The 20,521-nt window shown below is 45.4% G+C and overlaps 1 protein-coding gene across 1 annotated transcript in view; it reads right to left on the reverse strand.

Annotated features, from left to right (window-relative positions):
• LOC308089105 (uncharacterized protein) overlaps nt 1-15,563 on the reverse strand; it is a gene marked incomplete at both ends in the record, with an annotated part of 44,470 nt that extends 28,907 nt beyond the window's left edge. The window contains 4 exons of the mRNA XM_080433675.1: nt 3,200-3,315; nt 5,394-5,531; nt 8,391-8,483; nt 15,332-15,563. Coding sequence (XP_080289801.1) covers nt 3,200-3,315; nt 5,394-5,531; nt 8,391-8,483; nt 15,332-15,563 — 579 coding nt within the window. The remainder of the gene's footprint in view (nt 1-3,199; nt 3,316-5,393; nt 5,532-8,390; nt 8,484-15,331) is intronic.
• Between the last annotated feature and the right edge of the window lie 4,958 nt (nt 15,564-20,521).

The following is a 20,521-nucleotide window of genomic DNA, read 5'->3' on the forward strand; positions in this document are numbered from 1 at the left end:
GTTTAATGGCTCAAGCTGCTCTCAGACTCAGATGCCCAGTGAGTACAGGTATGTACGGCCGCCTGCCCTGCCTCTATGGTGGTCTACGCCACTGGGATGGAATATGAAAAATCGGACAGATCCGTGTTGATCACGTGATGTTGCGCTTTCTTGGGGCGGCAGCAATTGAGGATCTGTGATTGTTCTGGTAATGTTCTCAGTAGTTATGGGTACAACAAATGTTCTGATCTTTATTTATGTAATGATTTATTTAATGATAAAGCACACATAGAGGATCTGTAGTGGTGAAATCTTTATTAAACAAAACAAACACAAACATTATCAATACCCCCCCCCCAGGTATTAACAGGGTTATTTGAGTTTACAAAACACCTAAAGACACGAAACTATGTAGAATTTAAACAAGTAATCAAATCAAATCAAAGTGATGATGTCAACTCGACTCGACACGCTGAAGAAGGCTTGACGCCGAAACGCGTCCGTGTGTGCTGTGTTGCCCGTGCTGATTATGAATTAAAAGTACCAGAAGGACTTCGGAGTGCTGGCTATTGCTTTATTTACTATGATGTCAACTGACTCTGGCATCTATCAAATATGTACTATGATAATTTAACAATCCAAAAAACACAAATGTCAACACACAGTGAACAGCTACACAAACCCAGCAGCTTGTCAGCACTTTACTGCGCCATTATTGCATGCATATCAATGAAAATAATAATAATTGCATGCAAATAATGAATATTATTACTTTTTAAAATCATGATTCATGACAAATGTGGAGCGACACTGATGCTCATATATTTTTTGACCAATAACCTATGAGCTGGAGGGAATACAAGATAATAAAAGAAAAATATTTGAAATTCCATCATGTTGAATCGAAAATAAGATCCATACACAAGATAAAACTAAAATCCAATACTAATGTTTATTTTATTCAGTCAGGTTACCTGCCAACCCTCCTGGATTCTGCAGGAGACAACTCCTTTTCCTCCATTACATTTTTTTCTCCTGTTTTGGGGGATTTCACCCTTTTTGAGTGACAACCCATGTGTCAAATGGCCATATAAGACCTCCCCTCACACACCCCACTGATATGCAGCCACGGCCATTCATGTTCATTTGCGTAGTTATTTGGGTTTTTGATATGCAAATCACCATTATAGTATTTGATTTTACCCATTTGCACACCGATGGCAATTAAGGGTTCAGTGTCTTAAGCAAGGACACCTCGACGTTAACTCTGGGGGAGCCCGGGATCGAACTGGGAACCTCACGGTTGCAATCCAGCCACTCTACCCCTGAGCCACTGCCGCCACATGGCGCCGAGAATGGGAATTTTACTCTTTTGCTGTCGCTTTATGTATATTATGTCTGGATAAACTCCAGTCCTCCACCTCCACCCGCTTGGGGGCGTGGTTAGTAGGACCCCCCCCCCCCCCCCCTCCCCAGTAGAAAAATCTCCTTTTATCTAATGGTCTGAGGTTGGCAGGTATGTGATATAGTCAGATTGTGTGATTCCTCTCCTTTATAGTATCCTTGTCATTGTCATCCTGGATTAGACTGAATGATTATATATCATTCAGTCATCATATATATTATATGTACTGTATAGTCTGTGTGACTAACTTAAACTAAAGGCTTTACTTCTGTATGAGTCCTCATGTGTTTTTTTTACATTAGCCTTTTCAGCAAAGCCTCTACCACAAATTGCGCAAGAATAGGGCTTTTAGCCTGTATGAGTCCTCATGTGTGTTTTTAGATGACTTGTGCTAACACAGCCTTTACCACATACTGTACAAGAAAAGGGCCTTTCGCCTGTATGAGTCATCATGTGTGTTTTTAGATTACTTGTGCTAACACAGCCTTTACCACATACTGTACAAGAAAAGGGCTTTTCGCCTGTATGAGTCATCATGTGTGTGTTTAGAGTACTCTTTTGAGCAAAGCCTTTACCACATACTTTACAAGAAAAGGGCTTTTCGCCTGTATGTGTCATCATGTGTGTTTTTAGAGTACTCTTTAGAGCACAGTCTTTACCACATACTTTACAAGAAAAGGGCTTTTCGCCTGTATGGGTCATCATGTGTGTTTTTAGAGTATCCGTTCGAGCACAGCCTTTACCACATACTTTACAAGAAAAGGGCCTTTCGCCTGTATGAGTCATCATGTGTGTTTTTATATGACTTGTGCTAACACAGCCTTTACCACATACTGTACAAGAAAAGGGCCTTTCGCCTGTATGGGTCATCATGTGTGTTTTTAGAGTACTCTTTTGAGCACAGTCTTTACCACATACTGTACAAGAAAAGGGCCTTTTGCCTGTATGAGTCATCATGTGTGTTTTTAGAGTACTCTTTTGAGCAAAGCCTTTACCACATACTTTACAAGAAAAGGACTTTTCGCCTGTATGAGTCCTCATGTGTGTTTTTAGAGTAATCTTTTGAGCAAAGCCTTTACCACATACTTTACAAGAAAAGGGCTTTTCGCCTGTATGAGTCCTCATGTGTGTTTTTATATGACTTGTGCTAACACAGCCTTTACCACATACTGTACAAGAAAAGGGCTTTTCGCCTGTATGAGTCATCATGTGTGTTTTTAGATGACTTGTGCTAACACAGCCTTTACCACATACTGTACAAGAAAAGGGCCTTTCGCCTGTATGAGTCATCATGTGTGTTTTTAGATCACTCTTTTGAGCACAGTCTTTACCACATACTGTACAAGAAAAGGGCTTTTCGCCTGTATGAGTCATCATGTGTGTTTTTAGAGTCCATTTCTTAGAAAAGCTGCTGCCACAAACTGTGCAAGAAAATGACTTTTCGCCTGTATGAGTCCTCATGTGTTTGCGCTGTCCTCCCACATTTTGTGTCTTGTGTGATTTCAGTGTGTTAAAAGCTGACTGATCTCCCCTAGTCTCCCAGTCAGCACTGTCTTCAGTGTCTGATTCAGAACCGTGTGAAGAGAGGAGCTGGTCATCACTAGTTGGTTGTGATGTTCCACAGTCCCCTACATCCGCGTGTGTGTTCATGTGTTCAGTTGAGGTGCTGGCTACAGGCTCTATCTCTCTGTTTTCATCATCATCTTCACTTTTCACTGCTAGTAATGTCAACGTTGACCGACCAGCCTCTTCTGGTCTTTGGAGTAGCTCCTCCTGTTCCTCTTTAATCTGTTGAGGTGGTGGATCCTCCTGGACCAGACTGGGGCTCCACCCCTCATGTTTTGGAGACTTTGATTCCTCCTGGACCAGACTGGAACTCCGCTCCTCTCCAGGGGAAACCTCCTCTTTACACACAGGGGTGTGTAAGATGTCTAGGAAAAAGATACAATGAGACTCTATAAAAGGTTTGAACTTCACATTATTTCATGCGCTGTTCCCTCTGTTAAATGAAAAGCTTCATCCACTTCAATGCCCAGGTGCAGGACAAACAAAAGTTCAACAAAAGAATGCATGAGGTTATTTTTTTTGTCTTGTCAAAGACTGGGCAGTGACGCCAGATGCCTTTTCCTCAGTATGTCACTTCATTAGTGCTGAGCAATATGGATGAGCTACATTATAATATTTTAAGGCGCTCGGGTGGCACAGTGGTTAAGAGCCTGCCCACCACCGCGGAGGTTGTGGGTTCGAATCCACCGCGGTGCATCCGTCTATGTCGAGCATCTTTACGAACACAATTGGCCCGTGTTCGGGGGAGGGAAGCCAGGCAGGGACGGTGATAATTGTCATTAAGGACTGGGGTGGCAACTGCAGGGAGTCAGCAGGGAGTGTTGGGCGGGAGGAGTAGGACGGAGGCAGGTGAGTGTGTGTGGGGAGGAATCAATTGGCATAACGAATAAATTGGGGAGAAAAGGGGGTAAGAAACAACCAAATTATTTTTATCATATTAAACTTTAAAAACAGTTTTTTTTAATTGCATACTTGAAACAGCTAATCAGTTCGATAACAGATTTATGATCCTAAAATACACAAGTAGTTATAATATTGTTGCTGTTGGAAACCTCTTACGTCCAAAGCTGTCACTTTTCAGAATTCTAATTAAAAAAGTAGCAAAAATAGCATCAAAAGGCTATTTTGGCTACTTTTGTGGGACACTGTAGTATGACGAATTAGGGCATTCATTTAAAAAAAAACGTAAAAGGTTAACATATCAAGATACACGGTTTCTGCCTAACAGCAAAAATATGTAAAAAAAAAAAAAAAAAAAGGAAACACAACCGCCATAATTTAAGAATGAGAATCATGTAGATCTCAGGATTCACATGGGAACGGTGTAGTTAGGGTGACCATATATTCAGCCTCTCAAACCGGGAATTTGTAGTGAATGTTGAAAACCGGGACATTAGTGTTTTAGAGATATTTGTTGCGACACGCAGCTTGAAAACAGGACAATCCCGGCCGAACTAGGATGTCTGGTCAGCCTGACGTCTCTGTCAGGCTCTGTCTCTCTCAGAATCAGAATCAGAATCAGTTTTATTGTCACATCACAGGTTTACAAGGTAAAAAAGTGGGTGAAATTCTTTTTTGTACATCGTTCCCATCGCAACGTTAGTTTCCATAGAAAGAAGAGGGGGGGGGGAGAAGAAGAGGGTGGGGGGCAGGTGGGAAGGAGATCAAAAACAAGAGAGCAACAGAAGGCCAGACAAGTTATCTACATATTTACAAATTACCTGAGATAATAAATAAAACTAAAAAAACTAAACTAAGGTGCCTGAGCATAGCAGCAATGTATTGTACTGTGCATGTTATACTTATACTGTGCATGATAGACAAGGACGTTAAGGTGCTTAAGGAGCACAATAAAAAGACCCAAAAAAAGTCAGTGCGTTATACAAGGGATTAAGGTGCAAAAGGTCAGTGCGTGTCCACCTAGAGTGGACTGACCCTAGTATAATCCGCATGTAGCTCCATGAGGGAGTGCAACAAAAAGTCATTTGTACCTGGTGTAGTCCACAGGTGTGTCCGAGGGGGGGGCTAAAGTCCAAGTCATTGTCCCTGGTATAATCCACAGGTGTGTTCAGGAAGAGCCAGAAAAGTCTGCGCCGCCTGCTGTCAGGCTGCTGAACTCATCCAGGCTTATGCCCCATTCAGCATTCTGACAGCGGCTGGATTGAAACTACACCAAAATCTGGTGGTGGAACTCTTGATACTGCGGTAGAGCCCCTTGCCCGGTCGCGGTCGTTGTAGGGGGTTGAACAGTCTATGACTTGGGTGGTGCTTGTCCTTGATGATGCGCTTGGCTTTGACCACGCACCGCTTTTTGTACAGTTCCTGGAGCGCTGGGAGCTCGATTCCCATTATCCTTATTATTATGACTCTCTGTTTTCATCATCATCATCATCATCATCATCATCATCACTTTTCACTGCTATTAATGTCAACGTTGACCCACCAGCCTCTTCTGGTCTTTGAAGTAGCTCCTTCTGTTCCTCTTTAATCTGTGGAGGTTGTGGTTCCTCCTGGGCCAGACTGGAACTCCACTCCTCTTCAGGTGAAACCTCCTCTATACACACAGGAACGTGCGGGAAGTCTAGGAAAAAGATACAATGAGACTCTATAATAACGCTCAGTTGTTTTAATTGCTTTAGTTTCCTGTTTTATGTCTTTGGTATTTGGAAGAACTTCAGCTGTAAATAAATTATCCATTTCCAAACCATGAGTCAATCCTCATGTATCAAAGACACTTGTTATTGGCAGCAACCATTCTAGAAGACCACAAAGTCAGAACGTTGTTCTTTTGTTTGCTGCAGTGAATGAAGCTGGAGCATTATAAGTGAGTTGCGGGCCCTCTTCTTTTCTTCATGATCCTGCTTTTTGCACTTGCACTCAGCATTAAAGACGGAGGATGTGCATTATTATTGTCTTTGACTTGACATACAAGCACAAACTGTAAAAAACAATATGGACAAAGGGAGCATGGCGTCACCCATTGGTTTCTACAGACCCGTTTTGAAGCCTGTACTTCAGCAAATTCAAATCCACCATCTTGGATTTCCGGTTCCAGGAATCTAATGGTATTACTTGGGAAAGGGAGCGAGCGACCCTTCTTTAAAGGTTTAATGACATTAACTTTTACACCACATTCAAAGTCTTTGTCCTGGTCCTTCAAAAGTGTACAAAATGTTTTAAGTGAAAATTCCATTCCAGTGATCCACTGTAGGTGTTTTTGTCTCACATTTCTAAAGCCTTTTCAACTGCAATGTCAAAAGAAATCTTTGCCTGCGGGTGTCGCTGGTGAGGGATTTTGCCTGTCAATCATCGCCTCTGCTCCGCCCCCCCCAAAGGAAAGGATAGGGGAGGGGAGGGGCGAGGAGGAGAGTGGGCGGGATTAATCGGCTGTGACCTCACTGTCGAAGGGCCAAGCTCAGATTACTTTTCAGCCTAATTATTCAGAAAACCCCAGACCACAGAAAATCCACTGAATGTTCAAAGTTCAGATTTTTTGGGTGATGATAAAAAAAGGGAAAATGAATGTCATGATAACTTTAAAATAAATTTCGAACTGAATGGGAGCATAATTTACAGAAATGGATATCATGTTGTTTGAAAGAAGACTTGAAACTAGCAATTGAAAACAAAGGTTTTCCAGTAATAAATCCAAGAGTAGAGTTACAGTATATTCTTGACTTCAATGGAATGAATTATTTTATGCAACCGCTGGAGGGGAAATTGCGGGAATTAGCACCACCTGCCATTAAGAGAACTGCAGTGTTTTCACATTACTTCCGCATTGGCTTCATTCAGAACAACAAAACATGGGTGCCTGTATACAACACTGACGGTGAAACGCTGTCCAGTGTCTACTTGATATCTTGTACCTGTGCTGTAGCAGCTTGATGCACAACACCAACACACAAGTATACTATCAGATATTAGACCTTGCATAGCTGTGGCTGGAAGAATTATCAACAGATTACTCTTCCCCCACATCTTCCAAACTTTAGATTTGACAGTGCGCTGACTGCGCTCTGTGCTGTAAATAGTGAGGCCGTTGTTTGTTCACATTGCTGTCATAAAAGATGAATGCGAGGCGAGCTGAAAGAGAGGCGAATGAGAGGCGGTCCCTATTATGTAATGACTTGTAAATGTTAGATCAGTGAGTCTTCTGCAGCAGGTTAGTTAATACTGAAGTAGAACTAGACGCGTCGCAATTCAGGGCAATTGCAGAGTGTGGTTGCACCGACGCTAGTCGCGGGTCGCTGCCGCCGGGACTCGAGGATTACGCTGGGAGGAATACCGTCGGAGGCTGTGCCAATTACATTGTCACGTAACTCCTGAGATCACTTGCGTTTCATTTTGAGAGGATTGATCCCCCCAAAATAAGGTTTTTGCATCAAACGGTTACATTTTGAGCATTTGTGGCGCCCCCTATGGATCAAAGTGGAAATTATTTTGGGGATTTGTTGAGTATACCACACTTGACATGTGATTCAAATTTGGGATTGACTGGACGTTTTGTTCGTGATTTGTGGGCTTTTTTGTAAAACGGGCCCCTCCCGCTAACTTTGGAAGCCATTTACGGACGAACGGTATGGACTATCAAAATTCTGTTTCGGTCCAGATTATTGCATGGGTCCAGAGATCATGTGTACCGATTTTCGTGAAATTTGGACAAAATATGTGGGAGGAGGAGCTAAAAGTGTGTTTTGAAGAAAATTCAAAATGGCGGAAAATCTATCCTGACGCAAATGGGCGTGGCCTATATGGGGAGATGCGTCGTGACCCAAGGAATCCAGGTGAAAAGAAATTTTGATTTTACGACCTACGGTTCAAGAGTTATAGGCCAAAACGTAAAGGGGGCTGTTATAGCGCCACCATGTGGCCGAATGGTGTAATAATTTTTGTAATAATTTCGGACTAAATTATGAACTTCCCTTACAAATATGGTAACTCTAGCTCTTACTTGCTAAATTACTTGAATTTGAGTTTTTTCACTTTTCCATTAAAGCGGATGGGGAAATTTAATGCACTTATAAATCAATATCAATTAAACTATTTAACCAATCTCTTAGCAAAATACAAGCACACGATTCCCGCTCAAGACGGTCATTTTGACATATGGCACGACATTGGGGGATGAAAAACTGTGGGAGGAGATGCGGTTCAAAGTATTGTTTATCTAGGAAAATAATAAAGCCGGAGGATTACTATAGTCTGGTTGCCCTGTTAGGGCAACCACACTAATTAACTGCAAAGCTTCAGTGAACCCATTAATACTTTTACAACCGAACCATTGTCCGACTCTTTGTACATTTAGATCGATGCAGGGGTCCGTACATTTGATGTAGTCACATTGTTAATGCTTAAATCGATAACTGATTCATATCGGTTCATCTTTACACCCTCAGTTTCACCAATAAAATAAATAGAGAGAGTGCTTGAAACTTACTAAGATCCAGGTGGTCTTCAGGTTCCTGTTTAATAGAAACAGTCCTGGCTGGAGAACTGATCTTCACCTGCAGACTGGACTCCACACACTGATCTGGAATGAAGGAATACAATACGCACTTTAATGATAAGGACATGGTGTAACATGAATAAGAACTTAATAAGAACTTAAATAATAATGACTTTGATGTGACATGAATATAGCCTGGTAAACACCCCCTCCCTCCGGAAATCTCATGCATTGCATTGCATTTGGTTTCAGGAAGGAGGGTCTGGGATTGCTCACAGAGTAAAGCTGCCCGAACCGCTGCGCATACGAACCAATCAGCGGCTGCTAGGGGCGGGATCATCCAATCACCTGCCTAGTAGCTTGAAAAAATGAAACTCCGTCTGTCATCGATTCTGCGCCCGGAGTCTCAGATGCAAGTACGCTGTGAAACAAAATGTGTGTCGCAAGCTTCTTCCATTTGACGGAGTGAGGTTAACATGAATAAGGACTAGACTATATAGACTATATATAATATATAATATATATATATATAGAATATTTATGAATACAAAATGTATAAAAGGGAACAGACTAAATGTATTCATATTATTAACCAGAATGTTTTTTGTTTGTTTTAACAATTATGAATCTAATCTCAAAATGAAAGAACAACATCTAGCAAGCAGTATTTTTTATTGCATATTTTAAACAAGTAGATATAATATGAATATAATTAATATTGTCAGGTGGAAACCTTATGTCCAAAACTGTTACTTTTCAGAATTCAAATAAAAAGGTAGTAAAAATAGCAGATCAAAAGCTTGTAGTTCGTTTTCACATAGGCAAATTGCAGGAAGTACAGTGAAAAATGTTTTAATCTATCTCATTACGGCAAGAATCCTAGTAATTTTTCCGTTAAATACTGGCGGAATGACATATTCCCTGTAGTGAAAACGTTAGAAATCAAACTACTGGGATAGTGTTCTAATGGTCATCGTGGTCGAGCGAGCATTGGTGTCAACAAGAGAGCGAGCCTGTAGCCTTGATAGAAAATACGATTTTTTTTGGGTGAACTACTCCATTAAGAAACAGGGAAGTGTCAGCAGTGAATGATACCTCCTTTCTATGGGAAATTTGCATTTACCACCCTTGTAGTCTCCTGATAGCTGGTTAATTATTAAGTGTACGTTTAAAAAAAGAACGATCAATTAAGTTGACATTCAAGATAGCCTATACGATGTCTTGAGATTTAGAGGCTACAAACAGATCTGCCAACTCCACCTGTTAACCCCTGTTGCCCCGTGATAATGAATGATTGGAGGAGAGAGAGAGAAAAGAAAAGAAAAGAAAAGAGAAAACGGTTCACTTATCCTTTGTTCTTTCGATGGGTTAAAGTTACAGTCTCAAGTGCTTATACAGTCACCTCTCGCGTAAGTATATTAAAGTACTACCGTTAGACAGTGGTGGAAAAAGTACTTGGATGTTTTACTTAAGTAAAAGTAGCCTACCAATACTGCAATATAGAAAGTCTAGAATTCAAAATTTACTTGAGTAAAAGTACAAAAGTATTGGCATCAAAATATACTTAAAGTTCCAAAAGTAGCAGATCTACAAGCTCACAACGTCGCGATGCGACACGTTGTGAGCTTGTAGATCGGCTATTTTCAAATAGCCTAGGTATAAAATAGGGCAAAAGTGGTTGTTGCGGCTGATAATAGTCCCAATGACAAATCAGCCGGCAGGCTAAGCCTGGGAGATTTAAAAACTGTATGACGCGCATTAAAAATGTAAAAACTCAGTACCAAACAAATGCTCAAGTTTTAAAAGTGTTTACTGTGCAGTGTCACCAAATTATTACAATTTACAATAAATACATCTGTAATAAATATGTGCACCAAATAACTTAAACAGTGAGCAATTAACAATAATACAAAAAATGCGGTCAACAAAAATATAGCTCTCCCAGCTCACCCCACCTCAATGGTCAAAACAGCCTTAGAGTGAGCAGGTGAGAGCCACTACTTTGTAGACACTGAGGCCACCCACAGCGACACTCCCACCACCTAGGTGCCAATGCGGTGCCTTCATCAATCACATACCAATAACCCACTTTTAGTGCACACTTGGCTCCTACAGTGGTTAATGTGTGTTTTATAATGTCATCATTTATATCTGTAAAGTAACTAGTAACTAACGTTATTATAGCGTATCTTCATAATATGCGTACTTATGGGATATCATCGCCCCCTAGCGATGCACAGAGCACAGCACATGGGCTCCCGGTTACAATATCCTATTGGATAGGGCCATGTTACGCGAAACCGGTAAACCGGAAGGGGTATAAATACCCTCGCGTCACTTGGGCACTCCCTCTCCCTTCACTCTGCTTATGCGAACGAGCACGAGCTAGAGCCTGCAACAGCAAACAACGGAGAAACCAGCAAATTCCAACAAAACCCAAAGCGAGGGCACCCAGTGCCACTCTATGGGCGCTTTCGTGTAAAAGTTTCGATTATTAGTTACGCTCCCGTGTTACCAACTCATCTTTATCCTCCCTCCTCGCCTGGGGCGACACACCTACACCGGACGGTAGCGTTGGTTCGGACGGCGAGGACTACGAGGGAGACAGCGTACTGCACGTTGGGGGAGAAGAGGACGAGGAGGACGAGCTCACCTCCTACCAACAGTCCCAGGAGGTAACGATGACCAGTCCAGGTCCTCCTGGGCCTGCAGCGGAGACGGATGAAGCGACGGAGGCTCCTAGCAAGGCGAAGGAGACCGACGAGCCCGTCTCGGCCGTGCTAAAGAGGGCTATCGCCAGATGCGGCCTGGCGCAGCCCATGGAGCCGGCCAAAGTGTCCATCGGGGTCCCCATCCAGGGGTTCCAAGGTCTGGCACCCCTCCCCCCCCCGACAGGTCGAGTCCAAGCTGCTCCCCGAGGCCGGTGGTGTCAGAGGAGCCGTGCAGTTCTCGTGGGAGGCGGGGAGAAGAGAGCCGGAGAAGCTAGGCTTCGTAGCGGACATTCTTACCGGGGCGGACCTGGGGGTCGTCGGCCTCCCACCCATGGACTCGACCCTGGCCAGCGCCATCGAGAAGGCGAAGCCGGGCTCAGTGAAAATAGATTAGGGGGTAGAAGCCTGTTTTCGCTGATCACGGCAAGAGGGCCAACACTGCGACACTGAACACTCTGTACAAGGCCTCGGGCTCGGCTACAAAGGCGTTGAATATAGTGTCGCTTCTCCATGGCTCTGCCGCCGTAAGACTTGGAGAGCTGGTGGAAAAGCCCCTGGAGGAAGGCAAGCCTGCGGTGGACGTCCACACCGAGTGGGTCAGGGATGCGAAGGAGCTCGCGAGGCTGGTCCAACTCGCCATCCTCTGTACCTGCAACGGGCCATGGCCCTCACCGCGGACCTGGAGAGGGTCAAATGGCTCGACCTCGCTACTGGATGTAAGGCTATCCTGACTACGGGTCTGTTGGGCCTTCCACTCAGAGCGGACAATCTGTTCGACACCGCCGCCGACCTGATCAACAAGACCAAGGCGGCGGAGAAACAGATGCAGGAGACAGCCGCAGACCTCCTCTCCCCCACCATTCCTGCTGTGGCTAGGCCGCGTCAGCAGGGAGCCACGGGTGGGACACGTACCACTGGACGTAAACGAGGTGCGTCCAGATCCTCCTCCACCAGAACCAGCTCCTGGGAGCGTCCAGAAGGTTCTCTTGGAGTAGGAGGCGCAAAGACGAGAAGCGCGCTCCTCCACCCCCCCCTTCGCCCAAGCCCCAACGCAAGGATAGCGGGTCTAGCTGAAGGGGGAAGGGTAGGTGACAGTCCTTTCCCGGTTTCACCGGGCCCTCAGCTGATTACCCCGTCACGGCCACTTGGCCGGCATCATGCGGGGTCAGCTCCCCACTTGGGGAAAAGAACTGGCGCTCATCTTGCCCCAATGTGTGTACCAAATGCGCTTCATGTGTGTGGATTAAAGGTATTGCCAAATACACAAATGCTAATTTTTTCCCATGTCAAAGAACGAGGCAGATCGCTACCCGAATCGAATGGGAAGCCCTGTCCTCAACAGTCTTTCATGACTGCAACCATGGACACAAGCAACCTTCTTGTCCGAAGGGGTCAAGATAGGCGCAGTAGTGTCGTGGAAGGTGATTACCACGGACGTCAGCCCCTCAGGTTGGAGGGCTGTCCACGAAGGCTATTCAGCCAGGGGGATGTGGGACTCCGCACTGAGGGAGGCTCACATCAACTACCTGGAGCTGCTGGCGGTCTTCCTCGCTCTCAAGCACTTCGAGAGCCGCATTGTAGGGTGTCATGTCCAGGTCAGAACGGACAACACCACAACGATGTGTTATGTCAACAAACAAGGAGGCTTGGGTTCCCTTGTGTTGGACAAACTAGCATGCGAGCTGACGTTCTGGAGCATGCAGCGCCTGGCTTCGCTACGCGCCAACCATGTGCCGGGCCTCCTGAACAGCGGGGCGGACCTGCTGTCCAGAGGCGGGCTTCGTTACGGGGAATGGTCGCTTTGCCCGAAAGCTGCGAACCTGATCTGGGCCCGGTTCGGCCGGGCTCAGGTCGACTTGTTTGCATCCACAGAGAACGCGAAATGCTCACGGTTCTTCTCGGTGAGGGACAAGGGCCTCTCCATGGGGGTAGACGCGCTGGCACACAGGTGGCCGAGCATACTACTATATCCTTTCCCGCCCCTGGAGCTGATCCCTCCGACGTTGGAGAAAATCAGAACCCAGGGCGGGACAGTTCTGCTGGTGGTACCAGCATGGGGTGTGTGGAGGTCGGAGATCACTCCTCTCCTCTACTACGAGCCGTGGCCTCTCTCGCTGTTCAGAAACCTTCTGAGACAGGGAGGGAACGAGGTGTTCCCTCCCCCAGGACCCCCCGGGAGCTAGACCTGTGGGTATACCCCGTGAAAGGACGAGTCTGAGCTCGCAAGGGCTGCCCCCTGCCGTGGTAGCCACCATACAGGGGGCCAGGGCAGATTTCACCAGGCTTCAGTATGACGTCAGGTGGAATATGTTTGAGTCCTGGTGCCTAGAACGGTCACCATCGGTGGTGGCTTTCCAGGCTCCTGTGGGAAGCATCCTGGTTTTCCCACAAGACAGGTTGAACCAGGATTTGGCTTTCTCTACCATCAAGGTGTACCTGGCGGCCATTTCCGCTTGCCACGAGGGGTTCGAGGGCAAGTCGGTGGGTCATCACCCGCTGGTGCAACGGTTTATGGCCGGTGCTAAGCGGGCTAGGCCAGTTAACAGACCTTTGTTCCCGACATGGGACCTGGCAGTGGTGCTGGAGGCACTGTGCCGCCCCCCTTTTGAACCTCTTGAAACCGTGGATCTGAGGATCGTGAGTCTCAAGACGGTGCTCCTGGTGGCCCTGTGTACAGCTAAACGTGTCGGTGACATGCATGCGCTCTCGGTGAGCCAGGACTGCATGTGGTTCTCAGACGACGGCAAGAGGGTTTTGCTGAAACCTAACTTGGCGTTTGTGTCTAAGACCGGCATGGTAGCTAGGGCCCCGGTGGTATTGGGGGCTTTCCATCCACCGCCGTTCACGTCGGCGGAGGATAAGCGACTACACTGTCTCTGTCCAGTGAGAGCCTTGAGGCTTTACTGTCAGAAGACAGCGGTCGGCCGTGGGTCGTCTCAGCTTTTCGTCTCCTTTGGCCGGGGTCAGAGGAAGGCGGTGGCTAGACCGACTCTGTCCAAATGGATCGTGGAAGCGATTCGGTTGGCCTATGAGAGTAGTGGGTCTGTAGTCCCGTTGGGACTGAGGGCCCACTCTACTCGGGGTGTTGCTGCATCTTGGGCCCTTTACAGAGGGGTGTCGATGCAGGAGATATGCTCTGCAACCTTTGCGGCCTTTTATAGCCTTGACGTGGCGGCATCTGAAATGTCTCACACAGTCTTGGGTGTGGCGGCAGGTTCAAGCCAGGAGAGTAATGAGCGAGCCTAGGGGCGTGCTTTTCTTCCTGCTTGTTCTTTCCAAAAAGGTCATTAACTTGACCTTTTTGGTATTCAGCCTGGCCGTGTTGACGTTGGGAATGTCACGCACGGCCTTGGTTGTATGGACTAGCTCAAGTCAGGGGAGTACTGTGCATGCCTGTGGGGCATGCCTCTCTTCCTGCTTGTGCTACCTCTTAGGCCTCCCCTGGACCGGCTAGGCTAGGTCCGGGGAAGAGGAGGCCCTGGTTCTCTTGTTACTAGTGGGTAAACTGGGGTCTGACCTTTCTAGTTGTACGAGTCAGACCGGTTGGTCTGTCAGGGCCTTAACTTTTGATCCTTTCCGCGTCCTGACCCAAGGGGTCAAGGGCGCCTGAGGGCCATGGTCTTGCCTGGGGCGAGACCTGGGACCTTGGGCGAGCGGATGGGTAGGGTTGCAGACTGGGGCTCCCCAGGGGGCGTTTATGTGTCCCATAAGTAAGCATATTATGAAGATACGCTATAATAACTAACCCCTAGTTTTCAATAATTGTAGTGGAGTAAAAGTACAATATTTGCCTCTGAGATGTAGTGGAGTAGAAGTAAAAGTATTGGAAATTGTAAATACTCAAGTAAAATACAAACACCTAAAAATGTTACTTAAAGAACAGTACTTAAGTAAGTGTACTTAGTTGCTTTCCACCACTGCCGTTAGAAAATAAACAAATTAAAACGGTCGCTTATCAGGCAACACCAGAACTTTTGCTGTGGAGGGGAGCATGTGTGTGTGTGTGTGTGTGTGTGTGTGTGTGTGTGTGTGTGTGTGTGTGTGTGTGTGTGTGTGTGTGTGTGTGTGTGTGTGTGTGTGTGTGTGTGTGCGTATTTTTTGTTTATCAAAACAGAGCCTACTGGCCGGTCTATTGATCTACAACCTAACAACACATCACCATGCAAACGCTGCGTCATACCTGTAGAGTGTAGTTTGGTGTTGTGTGTGTAACAGACATACCTGCAGTGTGTAGATCGATGTCCATATCAAAGTCAATGTCCAGCAGTTTGTTTTGTTTCTCCAGCAGAGTTTCTAGTGTCTCTATCTCTCTCTGGAAGAGGTTGCACATGAACTCTGCAGCCGCACTGAGGCGCTCCAACACAAGCGCTCTGACAAGCTTCACACAACAAACATCTGCGCCCTGCTGCTGTTTGTCCAAAACACACAATATCTCCTCTCCTACCGACGTCATGTGTTCATTTATCTTCAGCCGTACAGACTCCATTTGAAGTTTTTCACCACGACCACAGTGTTATAATTATAAAGTTGTAATATATAGTGCTGAACTATGGGGCTGCACATTGGTTGGGAGAGCTGTGTTCCGTAGGCAACGATAACGGAGCAACGATAAGACTTCCGGTGGACGATCTCTTCTTCTTCTTTCTTCTTTGGTTTTATGGCGGGTCGCAACCGTTTGCTTTTAGGTGCATACCGCCACCTACTGTACCGGAGTATGTAGTCTGACTCCCTACACTTCTCTATTCCATTCACCGTGACGATCTCTTCAGAATAAGAGTACCCTCTAGAGCAAAAAGGAGCCATTGAAAAACGGTTAATTTGTACATTAAAACTATAACTTAAGCATTTAAACGACATATTGTGTTTCTATACAACACATATTATGTTTCTGTGTAACAAGAAGGGATTTAAAACATTAATAATTTATCTAAATGGATAAATGCTGTTCAAAGGAGTGCATAGCCTATACAAATTGGACACTGGACAGGAGACGGTGCTTAGTGCCGGAACTTCTGAGGTACGCACGCGTTCGGGGAGACCCCCTCTACACCGCCACACTCTCCGCTAAGCGGGAGAGGTGTATTTTGAAAAGCGGTGGGCCGTCCAGTGAGGTCAGGGGTCAGAAAAGGGCCGTTTTCAGACAATAGTGTATACAAATTGGACACTGGACAGGAGACGGTGCTTAGTGCCGGAACTTCTGAGGTACGCACGCGTTCGGGGAGACCCCCTCTACACCGCCACACTCTCCGCTAAGCGGGAGAGGTGTAATTTGAAAAGTGGCGGGCCGTCCAGTGAGGTCAGGGGTCAGAAACGAAAGAACAACTAAAGTTTTCAATAATTGTAGTGGAGTAAAAGTACAATATTTGCCTCTGAGATGTAGTGGAGTAGAAGTAAAAGTATTGGAAAATGGAAATACTCAAGTAAGATACAAATACCTAAACATGTTACTTAAAGTACAGTACTTAAAGAGGTGGTGCCATGGTTTTGCACTTTTTCTGTTTTTCATGTGTCTATGAAGTTGATAGAACTTCATTAAGCCCCCTGGTGGTGTTTTTATGGTGTTTTCTGTCTTCTCTGACTATTTTGAGTTTCTTCCTGGAGGCTGAAACCTTGAGGGTCAAACGTGCCAATAGAAAACAGCCATTTATTGACACAGTAAAAATATACCCTCCCCCTCATTATCATAACACAACAGGTGTGGGCATGAGGAGGAGGAGGGACTAGGACAGGTGGGTGGTGCTAAGGTGGGAACCAGGTATACTTAATGAACTGGAGGCGTGCCCACATAAAAACATAATTTTAACACTTTCTGTACACGTTTTTGAAAAAAAATCTCCTCCTAGTATAACCATAATACCTGATGATTATGTTTTAGGGGGGGGAAAAAATCACTGAAAATCACGGCACCCCGTCTTTAAGTAAATGTACTTAGTTACTTTCCACCACTGACGTTAGAAAATAAACAAATTAAAACGTTCGCTTATCAGGCAATACCAGAAACATTTGCTGTGGTGGAGAGCATGTGAAAATGGTCTCTCCCATTGCCATTCCAGTAAGTTATACCAAATATTTTGCAGGTAACATACTGCTACGCCCACTGTAGTGAAAACGCAGCTTCAGTCATCAAAACGGAGCCTACTGGCTGGTCTATTGATCTACAAGCAATGATTCTTAAAACAGATCTACAACCTAACAACACCTCACCATGCAAACGCTAGTGTGTAGTTTTGATGTTGTGTGTGTAACAGACATACCTGCAGTGTGTAGTTTTGATGTTGTGTGTGTAACAGACATACCTGCAGTGTGTATATCGATTTGACCACATGGATTAAGCTTCTCCATCGTGCAGACAGATTTACATTAATCGGATTCCTTAACTGTGTGTGTGTGTGTGTGTGTGTGTGTGTGTGTGTGTGTGTGTGTGTGGGGGGGGGGGGGATTGAAATGATCACTGCAGTGTGGGACGAGTTTATCAAAACAGAGCCTACTGGCCGGTATATTGATCTACAACCTAACAACTAGTGATGTGCGGGTCGGGTTTTTTCATGACCCGCCCCGCCCCAACCCGCGACGGAATGCGACCCGCCTCAACCCGCCCCGCGAACCCATATAAATCTATGGCTCAACCCGCCCCGCGACCCGCGGTGGGAATATATATATATATTATATAGCGCTCTTTTAAGTACCCAAAGTCCCTTTAAATGTCTACAGTAGCACAACATTGTCATGGGCTGAATAAACAAGCATGTTGGTCAAAATAGGGTTTTTTTTTTTTTTTTTCGTGGAGAGCGGCTGACCCGCTCACCCTCAGCCCGCATAATTTTCTCTGAAATCCTGACTCGACCTACCCGCGCCGCGGGTTGACCCGCGGGTCCCGCGGGTTACGGGTCGACCCGCTCATCACTACTAACAACACATCACCATGCAAACGCTGCGTCATACCTGTAGAGTGTAGTTTGGTGTTGTGTGTGTAACAGACATACCTGCAGTGTGTAGATCGATGTCCATATCAAAGTCAATGTCCAGCAGTTTGTTTTGTTTCTCCAGCAGAGTTTCTAGTGTCTCTATCTCTCTCTGGAAGAGGTTGCACATGAACTCTGCAGCCGCACTGAGGCGCTCCAACACAAGCTCTCTGACAAGCTTCACACAACAAACATCTGCGCCCTGCTGCTGTTTGTCCAAAACACACAATATCTCCTCTCCTACCGACGTCATGTGTTCATTTATCTTCAGCCGTACAGACTTCATTTGACACGTTTTTCACCGCGACCACAGTGTTATAATTATAGAGTTATAATATATAGTGCTGCGTTGTAACCTTCATTTTAGCCAACTATGGGGCTGCACATTGGTTGGGAGAGCCTCTGCAACCCAAACACCGACCACGTCTGTTTCCATTGGCTGCATTCTGGCGGCTCATTTCATCAGTCAATGTCTTGGGGGTTACTGTGGATCAAGTTAAACAGCAGACTTTAGTAATGAGTAACCTTTTTTTTTCCCCTTACATTTTTATCCCACGGTTTTGCAACCCATTTATTCACCCAGTGCCAATTGCCTAAGTATCCTGGGCGCTACTCTCCCTCTGCCAGGCTGAGGAGAGCCCCGAACTGACCTCATGCTTCCTTCAATGCATGAGGAGTTAGCAGGCCACTTCTTATCACCCGACAGGGGGGAGTTTCCCTGGTAGGACGTAGCGCGTGGAAGGAACACGTTATTCCAACCAGTTCCTTTCCCCTCCATCAGGCGCCCCGACTGACCAGGGGGAGGCAGTATAGAGACCAGGATTACTGCATGTTTTTGTGAGGGTACCTACCCTAGGGGACACGGGGAGAACATGCAAACTCCACACAGAAAGGCTCTTTCGCCAAACCCACCTATGGCACTGATGACACGGAAGAGAGAACACGCCAGTGGGAATCGAACCCAGGACCTTCTAGCTGTGAGGCGACAGCGCTACCGACTGCGCCAAACCTGTGCCCCTCAGTAATTAAAGTAAGTAATCAGTAACCTAATCCTTAAATAAATATGGCACAAGTGTCTGGTATAATCAATACTGGCGTAAAGTACTGGAGTAAATCCACCGGCCACGAAAACAGTAGCATTTATGAACAGTGTTTGAAAGTTGGTCTGCAGTTGGTAAATTTTTTATATTTCTACCCAGATTTAGAGAAATATCTCATTTTAAAATAATACTAGGAATCTAGTATGGTATCCAGGACTATGAGTGAGGCTCTGACCTTTTGGAGTCAAGAGGATGAGACAGCAGGATGGCAAACCTATTCAAGACTGAAGGCTACAAGAAATATGAAATGTGATATAAAATACATTGTTTCAGTAAAATAAGGTGTTGGCCGGAAAAGTACCGGGCTTACAATCAGACAGGTTGGGACACACCGTTGTACACCTCTTAGGGTGGGGCAATTAGATAGTCAGAGTATGACCAGATGCCCCCCCTGAGGGACCCCTCGAAGCAGGGATCATAGATTAGAAATACCTCCTTGGAATTCAAGATAGATAAGGGGTTCTTATCTGACCTCCAGGGTCAGGGGACAGCTGACTCTGGGGGGATCAGAACCAGTTGCTATGATTTGACCTGTTCAAAGTATTAACATCTCTTTTTGTCTAAATCATTCATACAAGGTTGAATACATATATGTGTGGTCTTATATTGAAACTAATAAGATGTTAAACAATGATTTCATAATATGAGCTTGTGTAAAAGTGCACTTTGATAGATAAATGTTCTGTGTTAAAACCAAGACAGATTGTGTGATCCATTGTGTTGACTGAGAAGGACCACCCCAAGAAGCCATTTGCTTCTAAAAACCTGTTTGTAAGTGGTCAAGAAGGAGGACTGGGAGGAGGTCCTATGTCAAATGTCTGTCTGTATAAAGTACAATGTTTTGGTGATTTAGTTACACTCTGTGGATTGGCAATGCAGGTGTCACGTCTGTGGAAATAAATACATTTCTATGGACAAACCCTCTTTCAAACTGGATGCTTCTTATTCTTGCACTGGAATAGTTATGGAATAGTGTTTTTCCTGTCTGATCAATGGACCAATATACGACACTAGGATTATACTGGGGAAAAGAACTCCACAAACTGAATAATAATTATTCATACAAAAGTTACAATTGTTATAACACTGGTCTGATATTTGCTCCTTTTCTCTCTTACTTTCATCTCACTCCCTGTGTTACACTCCAAGAGACAGATGGCAACACAGGCCAGAAACACTAAGCTACTGTAATAATAATGACTATTATTATGATTATTATTAAGAACTGCATGGGTTATTGCCTCTTTTAATACCTCTCTCAGACACACACACCCCCACACACACACACAGAGTGAGAGAGAGTGAGAGTGAGAGTGAGAGAGAGAGAGAGAGAGAGAGAGAGAGAGAGA

The sequence above is a fragment of the Gymnoscopelus braueri genome (genome assembly GCF_963280865.1).
Source record: "Gymnoscopelus braueri genome assembly, chromosome: 7".
Classification (NCBI taxonomy): Eukaryota; Metazoa; Chordata; class Actinopteri; order Myctophiformes; family Myctophidae; genus Gymnoscopelus; species Gymnoscopelus braueri.